Source organism: Dictyostelium purpureum (assembly GCF_000190715.1).
Source record: "Dictyostelium purpureum unplaced genomic scaffold DICPUscaffold_268, whole genome shotgun sequence".
In the NCBI taxonomy this organism is placed as follows: domain Eukaryota; phylum Evosea; class Eumycetozoa; order Dictyosteliales; family Dictyosteliaceae; genus Dictyostelium; species Dictyostelium purpureum.
Genome location: NW_003519604.1, coordinates 1 through 20,890, shown reverse-complemented (window position 1 = coordinate 20,890; position 20,890 = coordinate 1). Strand labels below are relative to the sequence as shown.

Here is a 20,890-nt window from a genome sequence, read left to right as displayed (position 1 = left end):
GATTTTTAAAAATATTTTGTTACAAAACAGCAGTTAATTAATAAAAAAAAAATTTCTATAAAAACTTCTACATTTTTATTTATTTATCAATATCAAAATTTATTAATATATAAGAAATAAATAATTACATTAATAAATAATTACATTAATAAATAATAAATATATTAAAATTTTTTAATATTAATAACAAAATATAATCAATGGAAGGAACAAATAGAAAATCAAAGTCAAGATGAAATTCCTGATCAAATTGGCAAAGAATAGAAAACCAACAAAAGGTCACGATCTATGCAATCAAGACGATATGTTAATCGAAATGAACATAAAAGACAAAAAAGAGACACCTATATATTTCAAAGTATTTAGAAATCCAAAGGTATTAAAAAAAAGTGTGGACAAAAGAAATGCGTACTTTAAGAGAATGGGCAAAAGTTTCAAGGGTAAATATTGTTAATAATTCTGTCTATAATGAATATAATAATATATCTAAAATTAAATAAAAATAATAAATAAAAAATAACTTAAAAAATTTTTCAATCAATATTTTTTATATGAATTTTTTCAATTTTTCCTCTATTTTTAGTTTTTTTTTTGATTTTTTATAGCACACATAGTTTTAAAAAAGGTTAAAATAGGTGCGCTGTGGGGGGTGCGGTTGGCAGGACTATTTTTTTTTTTTTTAAAAAATCAAACTAACCTATTTTCGAACCCCTACTTTTGATAGTCCAATTAAAAAACTTCATCGACAAAGAGATTTCTCCAAATATAATTACAATCCAACAGTTGCAGGTTAACACAATTCAATCAATTATACAATCAATTAAAAGTGAATTGGAAAAAAGGAAAAATGAAAAACATAATTATTCAAGCAACAAAACCACCTCATTCACAAAAGCAGAAAAAAAATTAGAATATTGGGAAAATGAAATTAAACTTGATGATTCAATTATAAACTTATCAATTGAAAACAAATCCATTCCTAAACAAATCATAAACAACAAAAATAACATTATATTTCTTACTGGAACAACTGGATTTTTAGGTTAGTTTATTTTATTTATTTAAAAAAATATATTGTTTTATAATTATTAATTAAATCTAAATCTAAATCTAGGTGTATATTTATTATATCAATTACTTTTGTTACCAACTTGCACAAAGGTTTATTGTTTAATTAGAAATAAAAGCAACAATGATAACCCTATAATTGAAATTTATGATAATATGAAAAAACATTTACTATATAACAAGTTAAATACACATCAGCTTTCAAAAATCAATGTTATTGTTGGGGATTTATCAAAAAATCAATTTGGTTTAAATAATAAAGAATATAAATTATTAGCAAATGATATCAATTTAATAATTAATTCAGGTGCAGATATCAATTTATTAGCAGATTATGAATCTATAAAACCAGTAAATGTCAATGGTGTTAAAGAAATAATAAAACTATCACTTTCTTCTTCAAAAATTATAGTTCCAATTGTCAATTTATCAACATATTCAGTTTTTATGAAACAAGAACCAAAAGGTGATTTTAAAGACAATTTCGATGAACAACAATTTGGTTTGGTTCCTTTAGAAAATTTAAATATTTTACCTGGCGGATATATGCAAAGTAAAGTAATTGGTGAATATATTTTAAGTAGCGCAGCAAAATTGAAATCAATACCTTATATTATTATTAGATCCCCCTCAATATTTAGTAACCCAACAACTGGAATAGGTCATAACGCTGATTTTGCTCAACTTTTTATTCAAGCATGCTCTATAATAGGACACTATCCCGATTTGTCGATTGGTTTTTTAGCTTCCCCAATAACATGGTGTGTGGAGAATTTTACAAATGTTATTCTTAATGAAAACTCTTGGTCAACCAATAATAACTCTCCAATATCAAAACTAAATGTGTACAATATCAACAGCGAAGTTATAATATCAGAGACCTTGGTAAAAGACTTTAGTAAAAGAATCGACTTTAGTCAATGGAAAAAATTGATTAACCAATCAGAAAACAAAACATGCATAAAGCTTAGAACCTTTCATACTTTAAATTATGGTCGTTTCGACATATCCAATGGTTATGGTATTTCATATAGAACTAAGCAACTATTAATATCTCTGGGATCCTATGGCAATGGTAGTATAATTAACTACGAGATGATATATAATCTTTTAAACTATAATAAAAAATAAAAAATAAAAACAATAAAATTTTAAAATAATTTAATTTTTAAAATAATATTTAATTTTAATAAAACTTTTAGTTTTTTATATTTTTCTTTTTGTTTTTCTAATTTTAGTTTCATTGATTTCTATTGATTTTTTTGTTTGTAATTTTTCAAAACCACATATTATTATTTAGAAGATCACAAAAAATAAATATCTGAATTGAGTCAAACAAAAAGTAATCAAATCATTGAAACATTTTATCATATTATTGAAAACACATCCGCCATAGGAGATTATTTCATTCTTTTGAATCCACTGCTAAAAAATCAGTTTAAAAATTTTAACACTTTTCTTTTGAAGGGTTTTTTAAGAAAAGATTTAAGAGAAAATAATTTCTCTAATTTATGATTATACTGCCTACTAAAAATATATTATAGACTTGGGGGTTTATTTAAATTAAATAAAATTTTGTATTCTTAATTTCGTTATATTTAAATGAAATTTTTATTTTTTTTATTTTTTTACAATTTTAATTTTAATTTTTTTTTTTTTAAATTTTTATTTTAATTTTTTTTCGAAGATACCATGTTAAAAAATTTTTTTAAATTGAAAAGTTTTCTAAAATATAATAATATTAACACAATGTCATCTATAAAAACAAGAAGATCTTCTTTTTCATCTATTAATAATACAACAACAATACCAACAACAACTACAACTACAACATCAAATAAAGACGATGGAACAGGTAAAACCAATAGTAAAATTAGTAATGCTATTAAAAAAATAAGAAAGTCAATAGATATAGAATACGAAGATAATAAAGATAGTTTAGTCAAAAAAGAAGAGGATAAAGATGCTAAAACAAAAACAACTAAACCAAAAATAAAAAAGATAAAAAAAGAAGTTGATAATAGTAATAATAGTAGTAATAAAAATAAAAATAATAGTAATAATACTGGCGATTACGACGATATCGAAGGTTCAACAAAAGTATCATTAGCAAAATTAAAATGGGAAGAAGTTTGGAATAAAATCGAAGTTATGAGAAAAGAAAATATAGCGCCGGTAGATACATTAGGGGCAGAGTCATTCAATATCGAAGAGATTGAACCAAAAGAAAGAAGATTTCATATATTGGTTGGATGTTTATTGTCATCACAAACTAAAGATCAAGTTACACATGCAGCAATGGTCAGATTAAAAGAATATGGATTAAATGTCGAAACGGTTTTAAAAACACCAAACGAAAAATTAGAGACTCTTATTCACCCAGTTGGATTTTATAGAAGGAAAGCGGTTTATCTAAAGAGTATTGCAGAAATTTTAAAAGAAAAGTATAATGGAGATATACCACCAACATTCAAAGAGATCGAAGCATTACCAGGTATAGGCCCGAAAATGACAAATTTAATCGTTCAAATTGCATGGGGTAGAGTAGAAGGAATCGCTGTCGATGTACATATGCACAGAATCTGTAATCGATTGGGATGGGTTAAAACCAATACACCAGAGGAAACAATGAGACAATTGGAGTCTTGGTTACCAAGAGAAAAGTGGGGTCAAGTTAACCATTTGTTGGTTGGTTTCGGCCAAACTATTTGCGATCCAGTCAGACCCAAGTGTTCATCATGCACAGTTAATAACCTTTGCCCAGTTGGCATCAAAGAAATGAAATCTTTAAATAAACAAGAAGAAAAAAAAAAAAAAAAAAATAAATAATTCTTTATTTATTTTTTTATCTTTTATTTTTTTTTATTATAATAAATGGTTTTAAATTGTTTTATTCTTTATAGATCTGAATAATGTAAAACAAATAATTTAGAGATATGAGATCTGAATATGGTCAAAATATTTATTTATTTATTTATCAATTTTTCATGATGTCATATAATTATTTTATGATAAAAATAATTAAAAAAAAGTAAATTTACCCATCCAAGTAACAAAAAATAAAAAATAAAAAATAAAAAAAAAAAATAAAATTTTTTTTTTTATAAGATTATTTCAAAATATCCATTTTACAAAGGAAATAATAATGAATACAAGATAATTATTCAACTTTAAGATTATTCCTAAAACTTTTCATTTGTGTATATTTATGCAGGTATGTTATAAATCTATATTGTAAAAAAAAAATTTATATAAATTACCTGCTAATAAAATTTATCATTTTATTTTATTTTAAAAAGAAATTAATATTAATATTATGTCTGAAAATTTTAATAAAAATATTTTAGAAGAAAATTTAGTAGCTGTAGTTGGTATTGGCTTTAGGTTACCAAGTGGAAATATAAATGAATCAAATCAAACTCCAAGTCAATTATTTAACAATTTAATGAATGGTTTTAATGGCATAGTTAACATTAGAGAAAGATGGAATGAAAATTTCTATAAGTTAAATGAAATTGGCTGTAGTAGTGCCGGTTTATTACCTTTGGAGGAATGGAAACTCTTTGACCCTGTTTTTTTTGGTTTAAATCCAAGTGAAGCTGTAACCATTGATCCACAGCAAAGACTTTTGTTAAAGTGCACTTACGAAGCATTGGAAGATGGAGGTGTAGATCCAATAACTCTACGTGGTTCAAATACAAGTGTTTTTATCGGGCTCTCTACTCAAGATTACAAGGATATTGGTCGTTCATTAACCTCAGCTCAAAGTAATTTATTCGGTACATCGGCTCATTCAGCATCAAATAGAATTTCATATTGCTTTGATTTTCATGGAGCTTCATTAACAATTGACTCTGCTTGCTCATCTTCAACAACATCTATTGCATTGGGTTATGAGTCAATAAAATCTGGTAAATCAAACTGTTCTATTGTTGGTGGTGTAAATATGATAATGGGTATGTTTTGTTATATAAACAATAGTATAAATGATAATAGTTTTAATAATAATAATGTTGTTTTTATTAGATTTACCCTCTTTTAGATCATTTTCGCTTTTAAATTTATTAAGCAAAAAACAAGGAAAATGCATGACTTTTGATGCGGATGCTGATGGTTATGTTCGTTCAGAAGGTGTTGGTGTGGTTGTCCTAAAAAATTTAAATCAGGCAATTAAAGATGGTAATAATATTTATTGCGTGGTTTCTGGAGAAAGTTTAAATGTCGATGGTAATGGTTTGGATGATAAATTAAATTTTTATTCACCATCTTCCATCTCTCAAGCAGAAAATATTAAATTGGCACTTAAATCAACCAATGGGTTAATTGATAGAGCTGACATTGATTATGTCGAGTGCCATGGAACTGGTACACCTAAAGGTGATCCAGTTGAGTTAGAAGGTATTTCAATGGTTTTTAAAGATAGCACTGCTCACTCTAATTCCAATCCATTATTGGTAGGTTCAATAAAATCAAACATTGGTCATTTAGAAGGTAATTATTTTTATTGTTTTTATTATAAATTATTTTATTAATATTAATATAATAATTTAATTATATTAGCATGTTCCGGTGTTGCATCATTAATAAAATGCTGTTTAATGTTTAAAAATAAATGTTTTTTACCAAATATTAATTTTAAAAAACCAAATCCTTTAATCAAGTTTAAAGAGTGGAATTTAAAGGTAGTCACAGAACCAATAAAGTTTAATGAAAACAAACAAATTTCAATGATTATAAATAATTTCGGTGTTACCGGTAAGATTGTATTTAAATTTTATAAATTTTCCTTCATTTTTTTTAAACTAAATACCAATTCATTTTTTTAATATAACAGGTTCAAATTCATGCTTGATTTTACAACAGTTTATAAGTAAAAACAAAACAATAAATAAACTCGAACATAAGAGTTATTTAATACCATTTTCATCTTGTAGTGCTGAATCACTAATGAAATATCAAGAATCAAATGTTTTAAAAGAGAGTGACTTCAATACCTTTGTTTTAAATCAAATTTATAAAAAATCTCTATCACTTTATCAAAGATCAGTTATAATTGCTAGTGATTCTAAAGAATTCAATAATTTAGAAAAAAGAACACAATTTCAAACAAAAAACGATATGCTTTCAAATATATCAATCAAGCAAAATAATCCAACTGTTGTATATATCTTTTGTGGCCAAGGTTCACAATATAATAAAATGGGATTGGAGCTATATAAAAATGAACCAGTATTCAGAGATACTTTAGATTTAATGGATTCAAAATTTGCGAATTATTACGGCTATTCCATTTTAGAGAAATTAAGATCAATTGAAGATGGTGACTCCATATCTATAAATCAACAAATTATAGTTCAGCCATCTAATATTATGATACAAGTTGGGTTATTCAAATTATATAAGCATTGGGGTGTAGAACCTTCAGTTATAATTGGACATTCATTGGGTGAAATTTCAACTGCTTACTGCTCTGGAATGATTGATTTGGATACTTTATGCTACTTAGTATATAATAGATCCATTTTACAACAAAAAACACAAGGCACCGGAAGAATGTTATCAATAAATATCAGCTCAGAACAATTTAAAAGCGATTATTCATCAAAATATCCAACTCTAGAAATTGCTTGTTACAATTCACCATCTTCCATTGTTGTTGCCGGTAATGAAGAACATTTAAATGAAATTCATATTAGTGCAAAAGAAAAAGGTATTTTTACTGCAATGCTTGGGTCTTTAACAGCAATCCATACAAGTGCTCAAACGGCTATAAAGGATGAAATTTTGGAATTAAAATTTAAATCACAGCAACCTAACACACCAACCTTTTCAACTGTAACAGCAGAGTTGTTTAGCCAAGACCTCCTCTTTAATTCTCAATATGTATATCACAATATTTTACAGCCAGTAAAATTTGATCAAACCATTTCAAATCTTTTTAAATATATCGAAGAAAGCCAGTTAAATTCAAATTTATGTTTTATAGAAATATCCCCACACCCAACTTTAACATTTTACTTAAAACAAATGGTCCCAACTAATTCATTATACTTTAATAATGGAAAATCTATTGAGTTTTATACTTCATTAAATAGAAAAAAAAATGATTTATCTGAAATCCAAAAAACAATTTCAGAATTATATTGCAGCGGTTATAATGGAATAAACTTCAAGAGCCAATTTAATAATCAAATGTCCCCACTCGATAGCGGTTGCTATAGTTTACCTTTGTACAAATGGGATGATAAATCTTACTGGAGAGAAGATGCACTTCATGAACAATTAAGAATTGATGGCCCATCAGTTGATCACTTGGGTATTTCAAATAAAGAGGTTTCACCATTTATTAAATCCTTCCAAGCTTTTATTGATATTGGCAAATTACCATTTCAATATTTAAAAGGCCATCAAGTAAAGGGAAAATATTATTATCCAGGATGTGGTTACATTATAAACTTGCTTAAAACTTATTCAAATCAAGATATAACTATTAACTTTATGGAATTTAAAACACCTTTGATTCTTAAAGAAGGAAGCAACCAATGCTTACAAACAAATATTTATCAAACTGGTAAAACTGAATATAAAGTTTTATATCATTTTAAAGATGAGTTAAATCAATGGGTGCAATCGGCAAGTGGGAATTTTCAACTGTTTAGCCATGGTGAAAATACATTCAAATTTAATATTCAAAAAATTTTACAAAGTCAATGTAACAAAGCAGTCATAAAAAAAGAAGAGCTTTATGATTTTATCAAAATGAGAACTGGTTTGCAATATACTGGTGCTTTTCAAGGTGTAGATAAATGCTTTTTAGGTGATAATTGTTCTCTTTCGATAGTTTCACTGGAACTGCCAAATGGATACATAGACCAGATGTTGGAAAAGAATCCCACATTTTTCAATTCTTCAATCTTGGATTCATGCTTACATGGTTTAATTTCATTAATCAATGAACAATCACAAATGGTTTTTGATAATGTTAGTGGCTTTAAATTATATTCAAAAAACATTCCCAAAGATAGAACCCAATTTTCGGAAATATATGTTTATTCAGAATTAAAGAAAAGAATAGGTAATTCTTATGTGGGTTCAATTACAATAATGTTATCAGACGGAACAATTTTAATTGATATTGAAGAATTAGTATGCACATCATTAACCTATATTAAAGATCCATATGTAATTGACCTTCCAAAAGATCAAGTTTATACAACTTATTTACAACAAAAAGATTCAATTTTACCACCACCATCAACTTTTAAGTCAATTTTTAATTGTGAGGTTGCCAATGAAGTTATTGAAAATTATTCTAATAGTATAAAATTTATTTCAACAACACTCTTAAAATATATTATTGAAAGAAACAAAGATATTCAAATTGATGTAGTTAGAAAATTAAATATTGAACAATTAAAGGAAAAATACTTGGTCGATTCAAAAAATGAAAGATTATTCAACTATATCTTTGAAACAATTAAAACATATTATAATGAACATGTTCAAGATATTCCAGTTGTCTCTAATCAAGAGTTAATTGAAAAATCCATTAAAATAATTACAAAAATATTATTCCCTCTAGAAAGTGACAATCCATCTGAAAATTTACCCCAGTCGTTGTTTGAAGACAATATGCTCAAAGAATTTTATGACACCCCAACGTGTATGGTTAGAAGTGAAATGTTTGGGGAAATAATAAAAAACTCCATTAAACCCATTTTAAAAGAAAAAATATTTTTTAAAATATTAGAGTTCGGAGGAGGTACATGTTCATTATCAAAACAAGTATTAAATAAAATAAATGAATTGCTCCTAGATAATCAAGGCTATGAAATCGATATAGAATATACATGGACCGATATTTCACCATCATTTATTTTTGATGCTAAAAATCAATTATCTCAATTCAAATGTGTTAGTATAGTTTATAATACTATTGATCTAGAGGCTCCATTTATGAAGCAGGGTTTAAAGCCATCATATTATGATTTTATAATTATGTCAAATGTAGTTCATGTGGTTAAAAACATTAATTATGCTATGGAACAAATATATCAAGTATTATCACCAAATGGACAACTTTTATTAATTGAACCACCAGATCGATCTATAATTATTGACACTATATTCTCTTGTTTTGACCAATGGTATTCATTTGAAGATATGGATATTAGAAAAGACAGATGCTATTTAGATAAAGATACTTGGGTGAAATTATTAAATCAACATAATTTCAAATCAGACTTATTATTTTCAAACCCATCAGAATACTATTGTACCGCAATTCAGGCACAAAAACTAAGTTTAAATAATATTAAAACCAAAATAGATAGTAGTGAAAATGTAATCATTTATTCAAATTCTGACAATAGCTTTATAAATAGTCTAAAATCACTATATAAATTGAATAATATCAAAATAATATCAAATATCCAACAGTTTAAAAATTGTATCGATTTATCCGAAATCAATAACAATACCACAATTTATTTTATAAAAACAGTAGATGAAATAAATATCAATAATTTTAAAGAAATAACGATGGAATATATTGAAATTAATCAACTTTTATTAAAATTCAAATTAAATTCAAAACATATTTTAGTTACTTTGGATTCAGAGTCATCCAACTACTTATCATCCTCAGTAGTAGGTGCAGCAAGATATTTTGATGAATTTTTAGAGTTAAAGTTATTTACATTAAATTTTGACAAACAATCAATTATTAATCAAGATATCATTTCTATTATTCCAACAATAGTCAATTGGGATTTTTCAATACACAGAGAGTTTTTTATTAAAAATAATAATGTTTTTTATGAGCGTTATAAAAAAGAGACCAATCTAAATCAAAATTTTAAATCAAATTCCTACATTGAACTAAAAAAAGAAAATATAGAGTTGTTCAAATTAAAACTATCACCAAATCTAGAATATCAACTTAAACAAAGAGAAGTCATATTAGAACCAAATCAAGTTGAAGTCAAAGTACTGGCATTTGGTGTAAATTATAAAGATTATTTAATATACTCAGGAAATGCACCACCAGAAATAGCTAATAGATTAAGTGGTGATCTTAGCGATCCAGAATTTTGCAATGACTTTTCAGGTGTTATTACAAGAATTGGTCCAGGTTTAAATCAGGATCTATATCCTTTTACAATTGGTGAAGAAGTCTATGGATTTGGTGATAACTCATCGGCATCGCATATCATTGTTGATATAGATTCAATTTATTTCAAACCAAAAAATCTATCTCATTGCGAATCATCAGCTCTACCATCAATTTATTTGACATCTTATTACAGTATTTATAATGTGGGTAATTTAAAAAGCAACGAAACTGTTTTAATTCACTCTGCTTCAGGAGGTGTAGGTTTGGCTGCATTAAATATACTTAAAATGAATCACAATGGATTAGTTTTTGTTACAGTGGGTTCCAAAGAAAAAGAAGATTATTTAATTAAAACATATGGCAAATTTATTTCTGGAATCTTTTCAACAAGAGATAAGAATTATTGTCAACAAATAAAATATACATTAAAAGAGATGGGTTCAGGTAGAAGTGGTGTTGATCTAATACTAAATACTCTTTCAAGTAACTATATGGATTCCAATTTTAAGTCTCTTACAACTGGTGGTAGAATTGTAGATCTTTCGGTGACACACTTAAATACAAATGAATACACAAATAACAATAATTTCAAATATAATTTTGGATACTTCAATATCGAATTACTATTTATCAGTAATGAAATAAAAAGAACTTTATTAAAAAAGATCACAAATGCAATTGAATCAAATAAATTGAACAATATATTACCTATAACGGAATACTCAAATAAAGAAATTAAAGATGCAATTGAATATATAAATCAGCGTAAACATATTGGTAAAATCATTGTCAATAACAAATATGATATAATGGAACAATTAATAGAAAAACAAAAGGAAGAAAAATTACTAAAACTAAATTATGAAATCAATGGTTTGGGTGAAACAATTCTAATTACTGGGCAATCTGGTATTATTTTAGATATATTAAAATGGATATTAATGTATTCAAAAACAGTCAAAAATGTAATTATTTTAACAAAATCAAAATTGAAATGGGGATTAGAATTCGTAATAAATAGCTATAAGGAAAATATAAATTTTTATTTCAAGTCTTTAGATATCAGCAATTTAGAAGCTTTAGAAAATTCAATAAATGAAGTTTTATTATCAAGTAATATTAAAAATATAGATTCTATATTTCATTTTGCTTTTGAACAAGTTTTTGGCGAAGTTCAAGATATAAGCTTAAATCATTTAAATAGATCCCACAGTGCAAAAACATTAGGGGCTATTAATCTACATAATTTATCAATAAAACTCAAATGGAAGCTAACCAATTTTGTTATGGCTTCTTCTGTAGCGTCTTGTATTGGGTCTACAGACCAATGTTCCTATGTTTGTGCAAATCTTGTTTTAGACTCTTTATCCAAATATAGAAAATCAATCGGGTTACCCTCTATTTGCACAAACTGGGGAATGTTACAATCATCAGGTTTTGTAGCAAGAAATCAATCGGTCATAGAATTATTGGATGGTCAAGGTTTGAATCCGCTACCAATCAATACTATTGTTGGATCTTTGGATTTAATGATCCAAAATCAAGATCAATCAACTAATTTACTGCTTTCTAATTTCAATTTTACTCGTTTAGTGAATTTCCAAGGTTCAATTTTCAATAAATTCGACTATCAATTAAATTTAGTAAGAGGTTTAAAACAAGCTAATGTTATTATTTCCCAAAAAGACACCATAGATTCAATTTTTTTAAATAAACTAGCCGAACTATTATCAATTGATCAAAATAAAATTAATATAGAAGTAAAACTAAACTCACTAGGTAAGTTATTTTTATTAAATTATGTATACTGTTTATTTGAACCATTACTAAAGTTTTTTGTTTAGGTGTTGATAGTCTTTTGATAGTCCAATTAAAAAACTTCATCGACAAAGAGATTTCTCCAAATATAATTACAATCCAACAGTTGCAGGTTAACACAATTCAATCAATTATACAATCTATTAAAAGTGAATTGGAAAAAAGGAAAAATGAAAAACCATATCATACAAGCAACAAAACCACCTCATTCACAAAAGTAGAAAAAAAATTAGAATATTGGGAAAATGAAATTAAACTTGATGATTCAATTATAAACTTATCAATTGAAAACAAATCCATTCCTAAACAAATCATAAACAACAAGAATAACATTATATTTCTTACTGGAACAACTGGATTTTTAGGTTAGTTTATTTTATTTATTTAAAAAAAAATATTGTTTTATAATTACTAATTAAATCGAAATCTAAATTTAGGTGTATATTTATTATATCAATTGCTTCTGTTACCAACTTGCACAAAGGTTTATTGTTTAATTAGAAATAAAAGCAACAATGATAACCCTATATATGAAATTTATGATAATATGAAAAAACATTTACTATATAATAAGTTAAATACACAACAGCTTTCAAAAATCAATGTTATTGTTGGGGATTTATCAAAAAATCAATTTGGTTTAAATAATAAAGAATATAAATTATTAGCAAATGATATCAATTTAATAATTAATTCAGGTGCAGATATCAATTTATTAGCAGATTATGAATCTATAAAACCAGTAAATGTCAATGGTGTTAAAGAAATAATAAAACTATCACTTTCTTCTTCAAAAATTATAGTTCCAATTGTCAATTTATCAACATATTCAGTTTTTATGAAACAAGAACCAAAAGGTGATTTTAAAGACAATTTCGACGAACAACAATTTGGTTTGGTTCCTTTAGAAAATTTAAATATTTTACCTGGCGGATATATGCAAAGTAAAGTAATTGGTGAATATATTTTAAGTAGTGCAGCAAAATTGAAATCAATACCTTATATTATTATTAGATCCCCCTCAATATTTAGTAACCCAACAACTGGAATAGGTCATAAGGCTGATTTTGCTCAACTATTTATTCAAGCATGCTCTATAATAGGCCACTATCCCGATTTGTCGATTGGTTTTTTAGCTTCCCCAATAACATGGTGTGTGGAGAATTTTATAAATGTTATTCTTAATGAAAACTCTTGGTCAACCAATAATAACTCTCCAATATCAAAACTAAATGTGTACAATATCAACAGCGAAGTTATAAAAACAGAGACCTTGGTAAAAGACTTTAGTAAAAGAATCGACTTTAGTCAATGGAAAAAATTGATTAACCAATCGGAACATAAAACATGCATAAAGCTCAGAACCTTTCATACTTTAAATTATGGTCGTTACAACCTATCCAATGGTTATGGTATTTCAAAAAGAACCAAGCAACTATTAATATCTCTGGGATCCTATGGCAATGGTGGTATTATTAACTACGAGATGATAAATAATCTTTTGAACTATAATAAAAAATAAAAAATAAAAAATAAAAAATAAAAACAATAAAATTTTAAAATAATTTAGTTTTTAAAATAATATCTATTTAGTTTTTAAAATAATATTTAATTTTAAATAACATATAAACTAAAAAAAGATAATTAATATTTATATTTTATTTTAAATTAATTTTTTCTTTTTTTAATAAAGCTTTTAGTTTTTTATATTTTTCTTTTTGTTTTTCTAATTTTAGTTTCATTGATTTCTCTTGATTTTTTTGTTTGTAATTTTGCAAAACCACATTAATCTTATCAAAGGAATCTTTTGGGAGTGAGAGTTTTTCGAACTCTAATTGGAGATCAGATACAATTCTATCGACACCATATTTTGATTTATCCTTTTTAATAGCACCACCACTTGAAGATAGCTCATCACCACTTCCATAACAGCTGCCGCCAAAACTACTATTTCTACTGTGGCTAATATGATGACTCTTTAATAGAGGACTTGAACCCAACAATAAATTTTCATATGACCCATCACTATTGTCTTTGGACATGTGAATTGGTCTAAAAACACGTTCATTAACTGTACTATTACCAATATTGCTACCACTACTATTATTATTTAAAAATGATGAAGATGGTGAGGGTGTTGGAGATGATTGTTTTTCTCTTTTAATTTCGTCCAATTCTTTTTGTAATAAAGTTTTTTCACTCTTTAATTGGTCAATTATTTTTTGTTTAATGTTATCTGTTGCTGATAATGATGCGCCTGTTAATTCTGAGAGTGAAGAAAGTTCTGGTGAGGTTAATTTATCTGGTGATGAGGAATAGGTTTCTGATGAACTGTCCAATTGTTCATTAAAATCTAAAGAATTCATTAATTGTTTTTTAGTTTCATTAACTTGTTCTTTTTCTTGATTATTGTTGGTTTTTTCTAAAATTACATTATTATTACATTCGCTATTAACTTCATTATTATTATTATTATTATCTACATTTAATTCATTTATAAAGGTTGGTGATGGTGATAATGGAGTTGTTGATGATGATGATGGGGTTGTTGATGATGATGATGATGATTGAGCTGTTATATTTTCTACATTATTTATATTATTATTTAATTCTTTTGTTGGGGTTAGTGATGGGAAGAGTTCAAAAACAGTGCCTCTAGCTTGTTTATTGTGACCCATTGTAGTACCAGTTCTTCTGAGAGTATTAAATTCACGAAGAGTTTTTAATGTGCCAACAATTGAATTCTTTCCAACATTAGTTCCTGCGATCCATGGATGTTTAAGAGTTTGTTCAATTGTAAATCTTTTTGATGGATCATTTGTTAAAAGACCTTTGATTAAACTTTTGGCAGAGTCGCTAATATTGTCCCATTCTGGTGATGGAAATTCTAAATTGTAACCAGTTGTTTCGTCAAATGGTGGAAAACCGCATAATAAAATATAAGCAATGACACCTAAAGACCAAAGATCTACTGGTTTACCATATCCAGTGCAATTACTAATTTCTGGTGCCATATATGTAAGTGTGCCAACCAATGAACGTAATTGATTACCAGCTGGGCATCGTTGAGATAAGCCAAAGTCACATAATTTAATAATTGCTTGATCGCTATTATCTGAATATAAAAGGTTTTCTGGTTTTAAATCGCAATGGACAATATCTTTTGAGTGTAAATATTGAATAACCTTTGTGATAGTATTAATTAAAGCTGATGCATCTTCTTCAGTATAAAATTCTCTCTCTACAATTTTATCGAATAATTCTCCACCTGTTACCCTGAATTATTAATAAAAATAAAAATATTAGTACACTTTATTATTGCAAATACTATATCATGAAATTTTATTTACAATTCTAAAACTAATGAAATTTCAGACTCGGTTTCAAAAATTTCGTGAAGTGAAATAATATTTGGGTGTTTAATTTCAGTCATCATTTCGACCTCTTTGATTATATTTGCTTCCTCAACAACTGATTTTTTCATAATTTTAATTGCCCATTGCTTATTTGTTGATTTATTTGTTCCTTGTTTTACAACTGAAAATTTACCTGAACCAATTTGAGATGTAATATCATATTGTTTTGTAATTGAACTTGAATGACTGCCTGGTATAACCTTTCTCATTTTTTTTTTTTTTTGATTGATTGGTTAACAAATTGAATAATGATTATTTAATTTAAAAAATATATGATTAAATTATATTATTACTATATAACTATATAAATATTATACAAAAATATAAATAAATAAATAAATAAATCAATAAACCAAATTTATATGATATTAATTAATTAAAACTATAAAGAACGAGTAAAAAAAAAAAAAAAAAAAAAAAAAAAGCAATCTATTTTGAAATATAATTTAAATATAAAGAATTAGTATAAAATTATTTTATTTTTATGATTTAAAATTATTAATATACAAAAAATTAATTTTATAAAAAAAAGAAACTATAATAAATTAATTATACCTTTTTTTTATAAAAAAAAGAAATTATAATTATAATAATACAACAACAACAATATTATAAATTATTGTGATAGTGTACAATAAATAAATACAAAAAATGTTTATAAATTTTTTTATTTTATTTTTTTTATTTTTTTCTTGTCTTTGTTGTCTTTTTATTTTGTTTTTCTCAAGCGAGAAAGAGATTTTATATATTTTTAAATAATATTTATTTATAAATATATATTCATATAATTGTTACTGATTTTTTTAATTATTACTATTATTATTATTATTATTATTTTATTTATTTGGAGTGGAGTGTGGGTGTGTTGATTTATTTTATTATTGTTAAATATAATAGTGATAGTATTTATATCATCATATATATAGATATATATATATAAAACACACTACACCCACAACAATAAACAATAAATAAAAAAATGTTAAACAAATAATTAACTGATTATAATTTACTTTATGTTCGCATATATTTTTATTTAATTAAATGAAAAAAAAAAAAAATGAATTTAAAAAAAAAACACATAAAATTTAAAAATCAACAACCAAAATAATAAAAATCTTTTATGTGTGGATGACCATATGATTCTTAAAATTCCATTAGAGTGTGCGAAAGATTTAAAATAATATTTTATAAAATTTGAGACAAACATAAAGTCTGTGGTAATAATTTTGTTTTGAATATTAAAAAAATAATAATAACCCTATTGTGTGTTTGTGTTTTATTTTTTTTGCGATAGGGGAATTAGTCTGTGTGTGTGGGTAAAAATAGTGTGTGGTGTGTTAAAGTGTGGTGGGTAGTTTATGCGGTGTTAATTTATGTAGAGTGTGCTAAACTATAACGACTTATGTGTATAAATAAACTATTATTGTTTTATGCATGTAATAATGTGTGTGTTTTTATTTATAACTTTCCAAAATAAAAAAAAAAAAAAGTAGGTTATGCATATTATCTAATCTAATACTCACTGTTAATTCTTTATGTATTTTGTTTTTTTATTTATTATAATTTGGGTGTGTGTTATTATTTGATAAGTTTAGTTAATTATAAAAAAAAGAGATAATAATAAAAATAAAATAAACTGAAAAAAAAAAAAAAAAAAAAAAAAAAAAAAGAGTAGAGTGGGTTATTGTTTCTCTATAAATTGGCTTGATATATCTCGCAAAACGAATCAAAAATTTTAAAAAAAATAAAAAAAAAAAAATTTTATAAAAAAAAAAGTTTTAAAATAAAAAAAAAAATTTTAAAAAAAAATAATTTAAAATTAATTAACTATATTTGTTATTATTTTAATTATGATTATAATTTTATAACATAAATTCGATATAGGAAAAAAAAAAAAAAAAAAAAGACTCGGTGTTTTAGAGATATTAAACATATAACAGATATTTTTTTTTTTTATAATAAAGGAATGTTACTTTTGTTTGGTTTTTAAACCAAAAAATAAAAAAATAAAAAAATAAAAAAAATAAAAAAAATAAAAAAATAAAAAAAATAAAAGTATATTACAAAATTTTTGATACTAAAAATAACATTGTTTTTATTCATTTTTTGTTTATTATAATTTAATTATTTAATCGAGATAAAGATAGGATAAATTTAAAAAAAAAAAAAATTTTATTGCAATAATTGTTCAGTGTTATCCATCTAAATATTGTTATTGTTTAGTCCAAAAAATGAAATTCCCGGAAATATAATGGATGTCTATATTAAATAGGCTAGAGAAATTCGTTTCAGATTTTAATTTTAATCGGATTTTACATTCCCATACAAAAAATATTAAAAACACCTTCAATTTATTAATTTTCATTTTTTTTTTTTTTTAAAAAAATATCTCAGCATACAAACACACCACTACAATACCCCAATTAAATGAATAACATAAATTTTATCAAAACCAATAAAAAAAATAAAAAAATACAACAATTAATAGCAATATCTATTTTTATTTAATTAAAATTGTTACTAAAAATAGAAATAAACATTTAATAATAAATTTATAATTAAATTTATAATTAAATTCTATTAATTAATAATAATAATAAATAATTATAAAAATTTATTATTATTAATAATAAAAAATAAATATTGTAGTTTAAAAGTTAAAAAATTATTATTTTATTAGTTTATTAAATTGTGAAATGAAATAAAATTTAAAAAAAATAAAAAACTATTAAAGATTTCTTTAATTAAAGATTTCTTTGATTTAAAGATTCCTCTGATTAAAGATTCCCCTGATTTTAGATTTTTATAATTAAAACTAAAGATTTATAGATTCAAATTTAAATGATTTTTTTTTTTATTATTACAATTAATTTTTTTTTTATAATTTTATAATTAATTTATAAATTTAGAGTTTTATGATTTAATTTTATTTGATTTTATTATATACATTTGATTTTAAACAATAAACTATTCTATAGTTTATTTAATATTAAATATATTAAATATATTGTTATTATTAGTTTTTTTTTTTAAATATACAATATTTTAACTGGTGTTGTTCATTGATAAAGAGGTATTTGAAAATGAATTGATTGCTTGACTCATAGCCCAAGATGTAGGACTATCTGTGGCAGAATATGGGTGCCATGAAACTGTATTATTATTACTATTGTTGTTGTTATTACTATTGTTGTTATTATTATTATTATTACTATTATTATTATTATTATTATTATTATTATTATTATTACCATTGTTATTATTATTATCATCGTTTAAATTATCATTGTTGTTATTGCCGCCATTTATATTATTATTGTTATTATTATTATTATTATTATTATTATTGTTATTATTACCATTGTTATTATTATTATTAAAACCTATATGATGTGGAGATAGTTGCGAAGGTGGTAAAGGAATATAATTCATATGATGAGGCTCCATTCTCCTATACTCATACATTAAACCTGGCCAACGCATAGAGTGAGATGGTGATGGCATACCTGGTGATGGCATACCTGGTGAAGGTGGATGTAATGAAAGTGAAGGAGATGGTACTAAACTAATTGGCGATTGGTTACCTGAATAATTTTGGGGCATTCCATAATGTGGTGAGGTCATTGAGAAGGTTGATGGTGAGGCTGATGGTGAGGCTGATGGTGAACCAGATAATGGAGTAACAGGGAATTCTGATCTAGATACATTAACTGGTGGTGGTCTTTTTTTAAATGTTGGTGATCTTACAAAACTATCATTGGAGTTTACACTCGAAATATTTGGTGATGAATTCATACTACTATTATTACTATTTATATTTTGATTCATTTGATTTAATATTTGTTGTTGAAGTAATTGTGGTTGTGGTATATTATTCATGTTCATTTGATTGTTCATTTGTTGATTTAATTGTATATTTTGTTGGTTCATTTGTTGCTGGTTCATTTGTTGTTGGTTCATTTGTTGTTGTTGGTTCATATTTTGTTGATTCATTTGTGGTGATGGGGTGGAGGTGGATAATGGTGATGAAGTTGATGAGTTTGATGTAGTTGATGAAGATAAATTAGGGCTATTTGTAATTTCTGATTTTTTATTTACAGCTTTGTGGAATGCATGGTATGCAGTTTCAATATTTTCCATTGATTGATTTGGTAAAAAGTTTTCTTTTATTAATTTACAGAGAGATTGAATATCATCTTGATCGATGTTTGAAATGAGGCCTTTAGCAAATTGTTCATAATCACTTGGGGTCCATGATGTAGGTAAAATTGCTAAAACAGCGTCTTTATAAATGAGAGCTGATTTTGCTTGTGTAGCAGTAATTGTAACAGCCTCTCTTTTTCTTTTAACAGTTGGTGAACTATTTCCATTGAGACTGGTATTTAGAATACCAGGTTGAAATGGATTAATGACAGAGTTGGTTGTTGGTGAATTTGTACATGATGAAAATAATGGTGATCCTTCATCATTATATTCATTCCATTCTGAATCATCCCTATCTGAGCCAGTGCCACTATTGGCCAAACTTGAACCATCTTTACTTTCAAGTTTTTTACCACGTTCACGGTCAATTCTTAAAAAGTATTTTTGTGCATGAGTTCTTACTTGTGTTGGGTTTCTGGTGCCTACGTATTGGGAAATGGATTTAACATCTTTGTGGCCATACTTTGAAAGAGCTTCGAGGAATCTTGAATGCTCTTCAGGTGTCCAGTATCTTGATTGTTTCTTTTTTTCTGTTTGTTTTTCTTGTTCATATTTGGCAACTTGTGATTGTAGTCCCTCTATTGTATCCCTCTTTCTTGAGATCTCTTCCTCCAAGAACTGAATTTTTCTTTGTAACTCTGCAACGATATTAGTTGGTGCAAACTGTTTATCACTCTGGTCATCACTTCCATCCATTGCACCATGTTGTTCAATAAACCTTGGATAATGTGGTACTGCTCCATAGATTGGTGGTGCTCTATATATGGGACTGTACATTCCTGTTGATGGTGATGGGTTAAAATCATAGGGTTCTTGGTATCTAACCATATTTGGATGGTTCATCATTTTTAACTGCTTTTTATATTAATATAAATCTTTGTAAAATGTTATAAAAATAATTTGTAAAAATTTAAAGTTAATATTAATTTCTAATTTACAAAATGATGTTTAAATTATTTTTTTTTTTTTTTTTTTTTTTTTTTAAATTTTTTAGATTTAATTTTTTAAATTTAATATTACAATTTCTTTTTATTATTTATTTATAAAATCTATTAGTGTATTGGACCGAAATTTTATTAATTAATGTTACAACTTAAAAATACAAATATAAATATTTTGATTATATGGCTTATAGATTTTTATGATTATGATTTTTTGAAAGTAAATAATAATACAATTTTTGATTTGATAATTGAATAAAAAAAAATGAATAAATAAAATAAATAAATAAATTATTAACTTAACAAAAAAAAAAGAGGTTATAACA

The 20,890-nt window shown here is 25.0% G+C and overlaps 6 protein-coding genes across 6 annotated transcripts; 4 read left to right on the top strand and 2 right to left on the bottom strand.

Moving 5' to 3' along the window:
- Nucleotides 1-232: 232 nt before the first annotated feature.
- DICPUDRAFT_81962 (uncharacterized protein) lies at nucleotides 233-2,199 on the top strand (the record flags this gene model as incomplete). Its single annotated transcript, XM_003291242.1, has 3 exons — nucleotides 233-440; nucleotides 725-1,042; nucleotides 1,115-2,199. 3 exons carry the CDS (start codon nucleotides 233-235, stop codon nucleotides 2,197-2,199), a joined length of 1,611 nt encoding a protein of 536 aa, XP_003291290.1.
- A 990-nt stretch (nucleotides 2,200-3,189) lies between these two features.
- DICPUDRAFT_8477 (uncharacterized protein) lies at nucleotides 3,190-3,897 on the top strand (the record flags this gene model as incomplete). Its single annotated transcript, XM_003291241.2, has 1 exon — nucleotides 3,190-3,897. A coding segment is annotated over one exon (708 nt), but the record flags the coding sequence as incomplete, so codon positions are not given.
- Nucleotides 3,898-4,384: 487 nt separating this feature from the next.
- Nucleotides 4,385-12,371, top strand: DICPUDRAFT_155872 (uncharacterized protein; the record flags this gene model as incomplete). The annotated part of the gene is made up of 5 exons (XM_003291240.1): nucleotides 4,385-5,024; nucleotides 5,095-5,559; nucleotides 5,629-5,823; nucleotides 5,903-11,962; nucleotides 12,049-12,371. The coding sequence occupies 5 exons, from the start codon at nucleotides 4,385-4,387 to the stop codon at nucleotides 12,369-12,371; spliced, it is 7,683 nt and encodes a 2,560-aa protein (XP_003291288.1).
- Nucleotides 12,372-12,548: 177 nt separating this feature from the next.
- On the top strand, nucleotides 12,549-13,523 carry DICPUDRAFT_155871 (uncharacterized protein; the record flags this gene model as incomplete). The annotated part of the gene is made up of 1 exon (XM_003291239.1): nucleotides 12,549-13,523. One exon carries the CDS (start codon nucleotides 12,549-12,551, stop codon nucleotides 13,521-13,523), a length of 975 nt encoding a protein of 324 aa, XP_003291287.1.
- A 105-nt stretch (nucleotides 13,524-13,628) lies between these two features.
- On the bottom strand, nucleotides 13,629-15,814 carry DICPUDRAFT_57246 (uncharacterized protein). The gene is made up of 2 exons (XM_003291234.1): nucleotides 15,352-15,814; nucleotides 13,629-15,277 (listed from the first exon to the last, which is right to left on the bottom strand). The coding sequence occupies exons 1-2, from the start codon at nucleotides 15,624-15,626 to the stop codon at nucleotides 13,660-13,662; spliced, it is 1,893 nt and encodes a 630-aa protein (XP_003291282.1). The 5' UTR covers nucleotides 15,627-15,814; the 3' UTR covers nucleotides 13,629-13,659.
- A 2,651-nt stretch (nucleotides 15,815-18,465) lies between these two features.
- On the bottom strand, nucleotides 18,466-20,451 carry DICPUDRAFT_98959 (uncharacterized protein; the record flags this gene model as incomplete). Its single annotated transcript, XM_003291233.1, has 1 exon — nucleotides 18,466-20,451. The coding sequence occupies one exon, from the start codon at nucleotides 20,449-20,451 to the stop codon at nucleotides 18,466-18,468; it is 1,986 nt and encodes a 661-aa protein (XP_003291281.1).
- Between the last annotated feature and the right edge of the window lie 439 nt (nucleotides 20,452-20,890).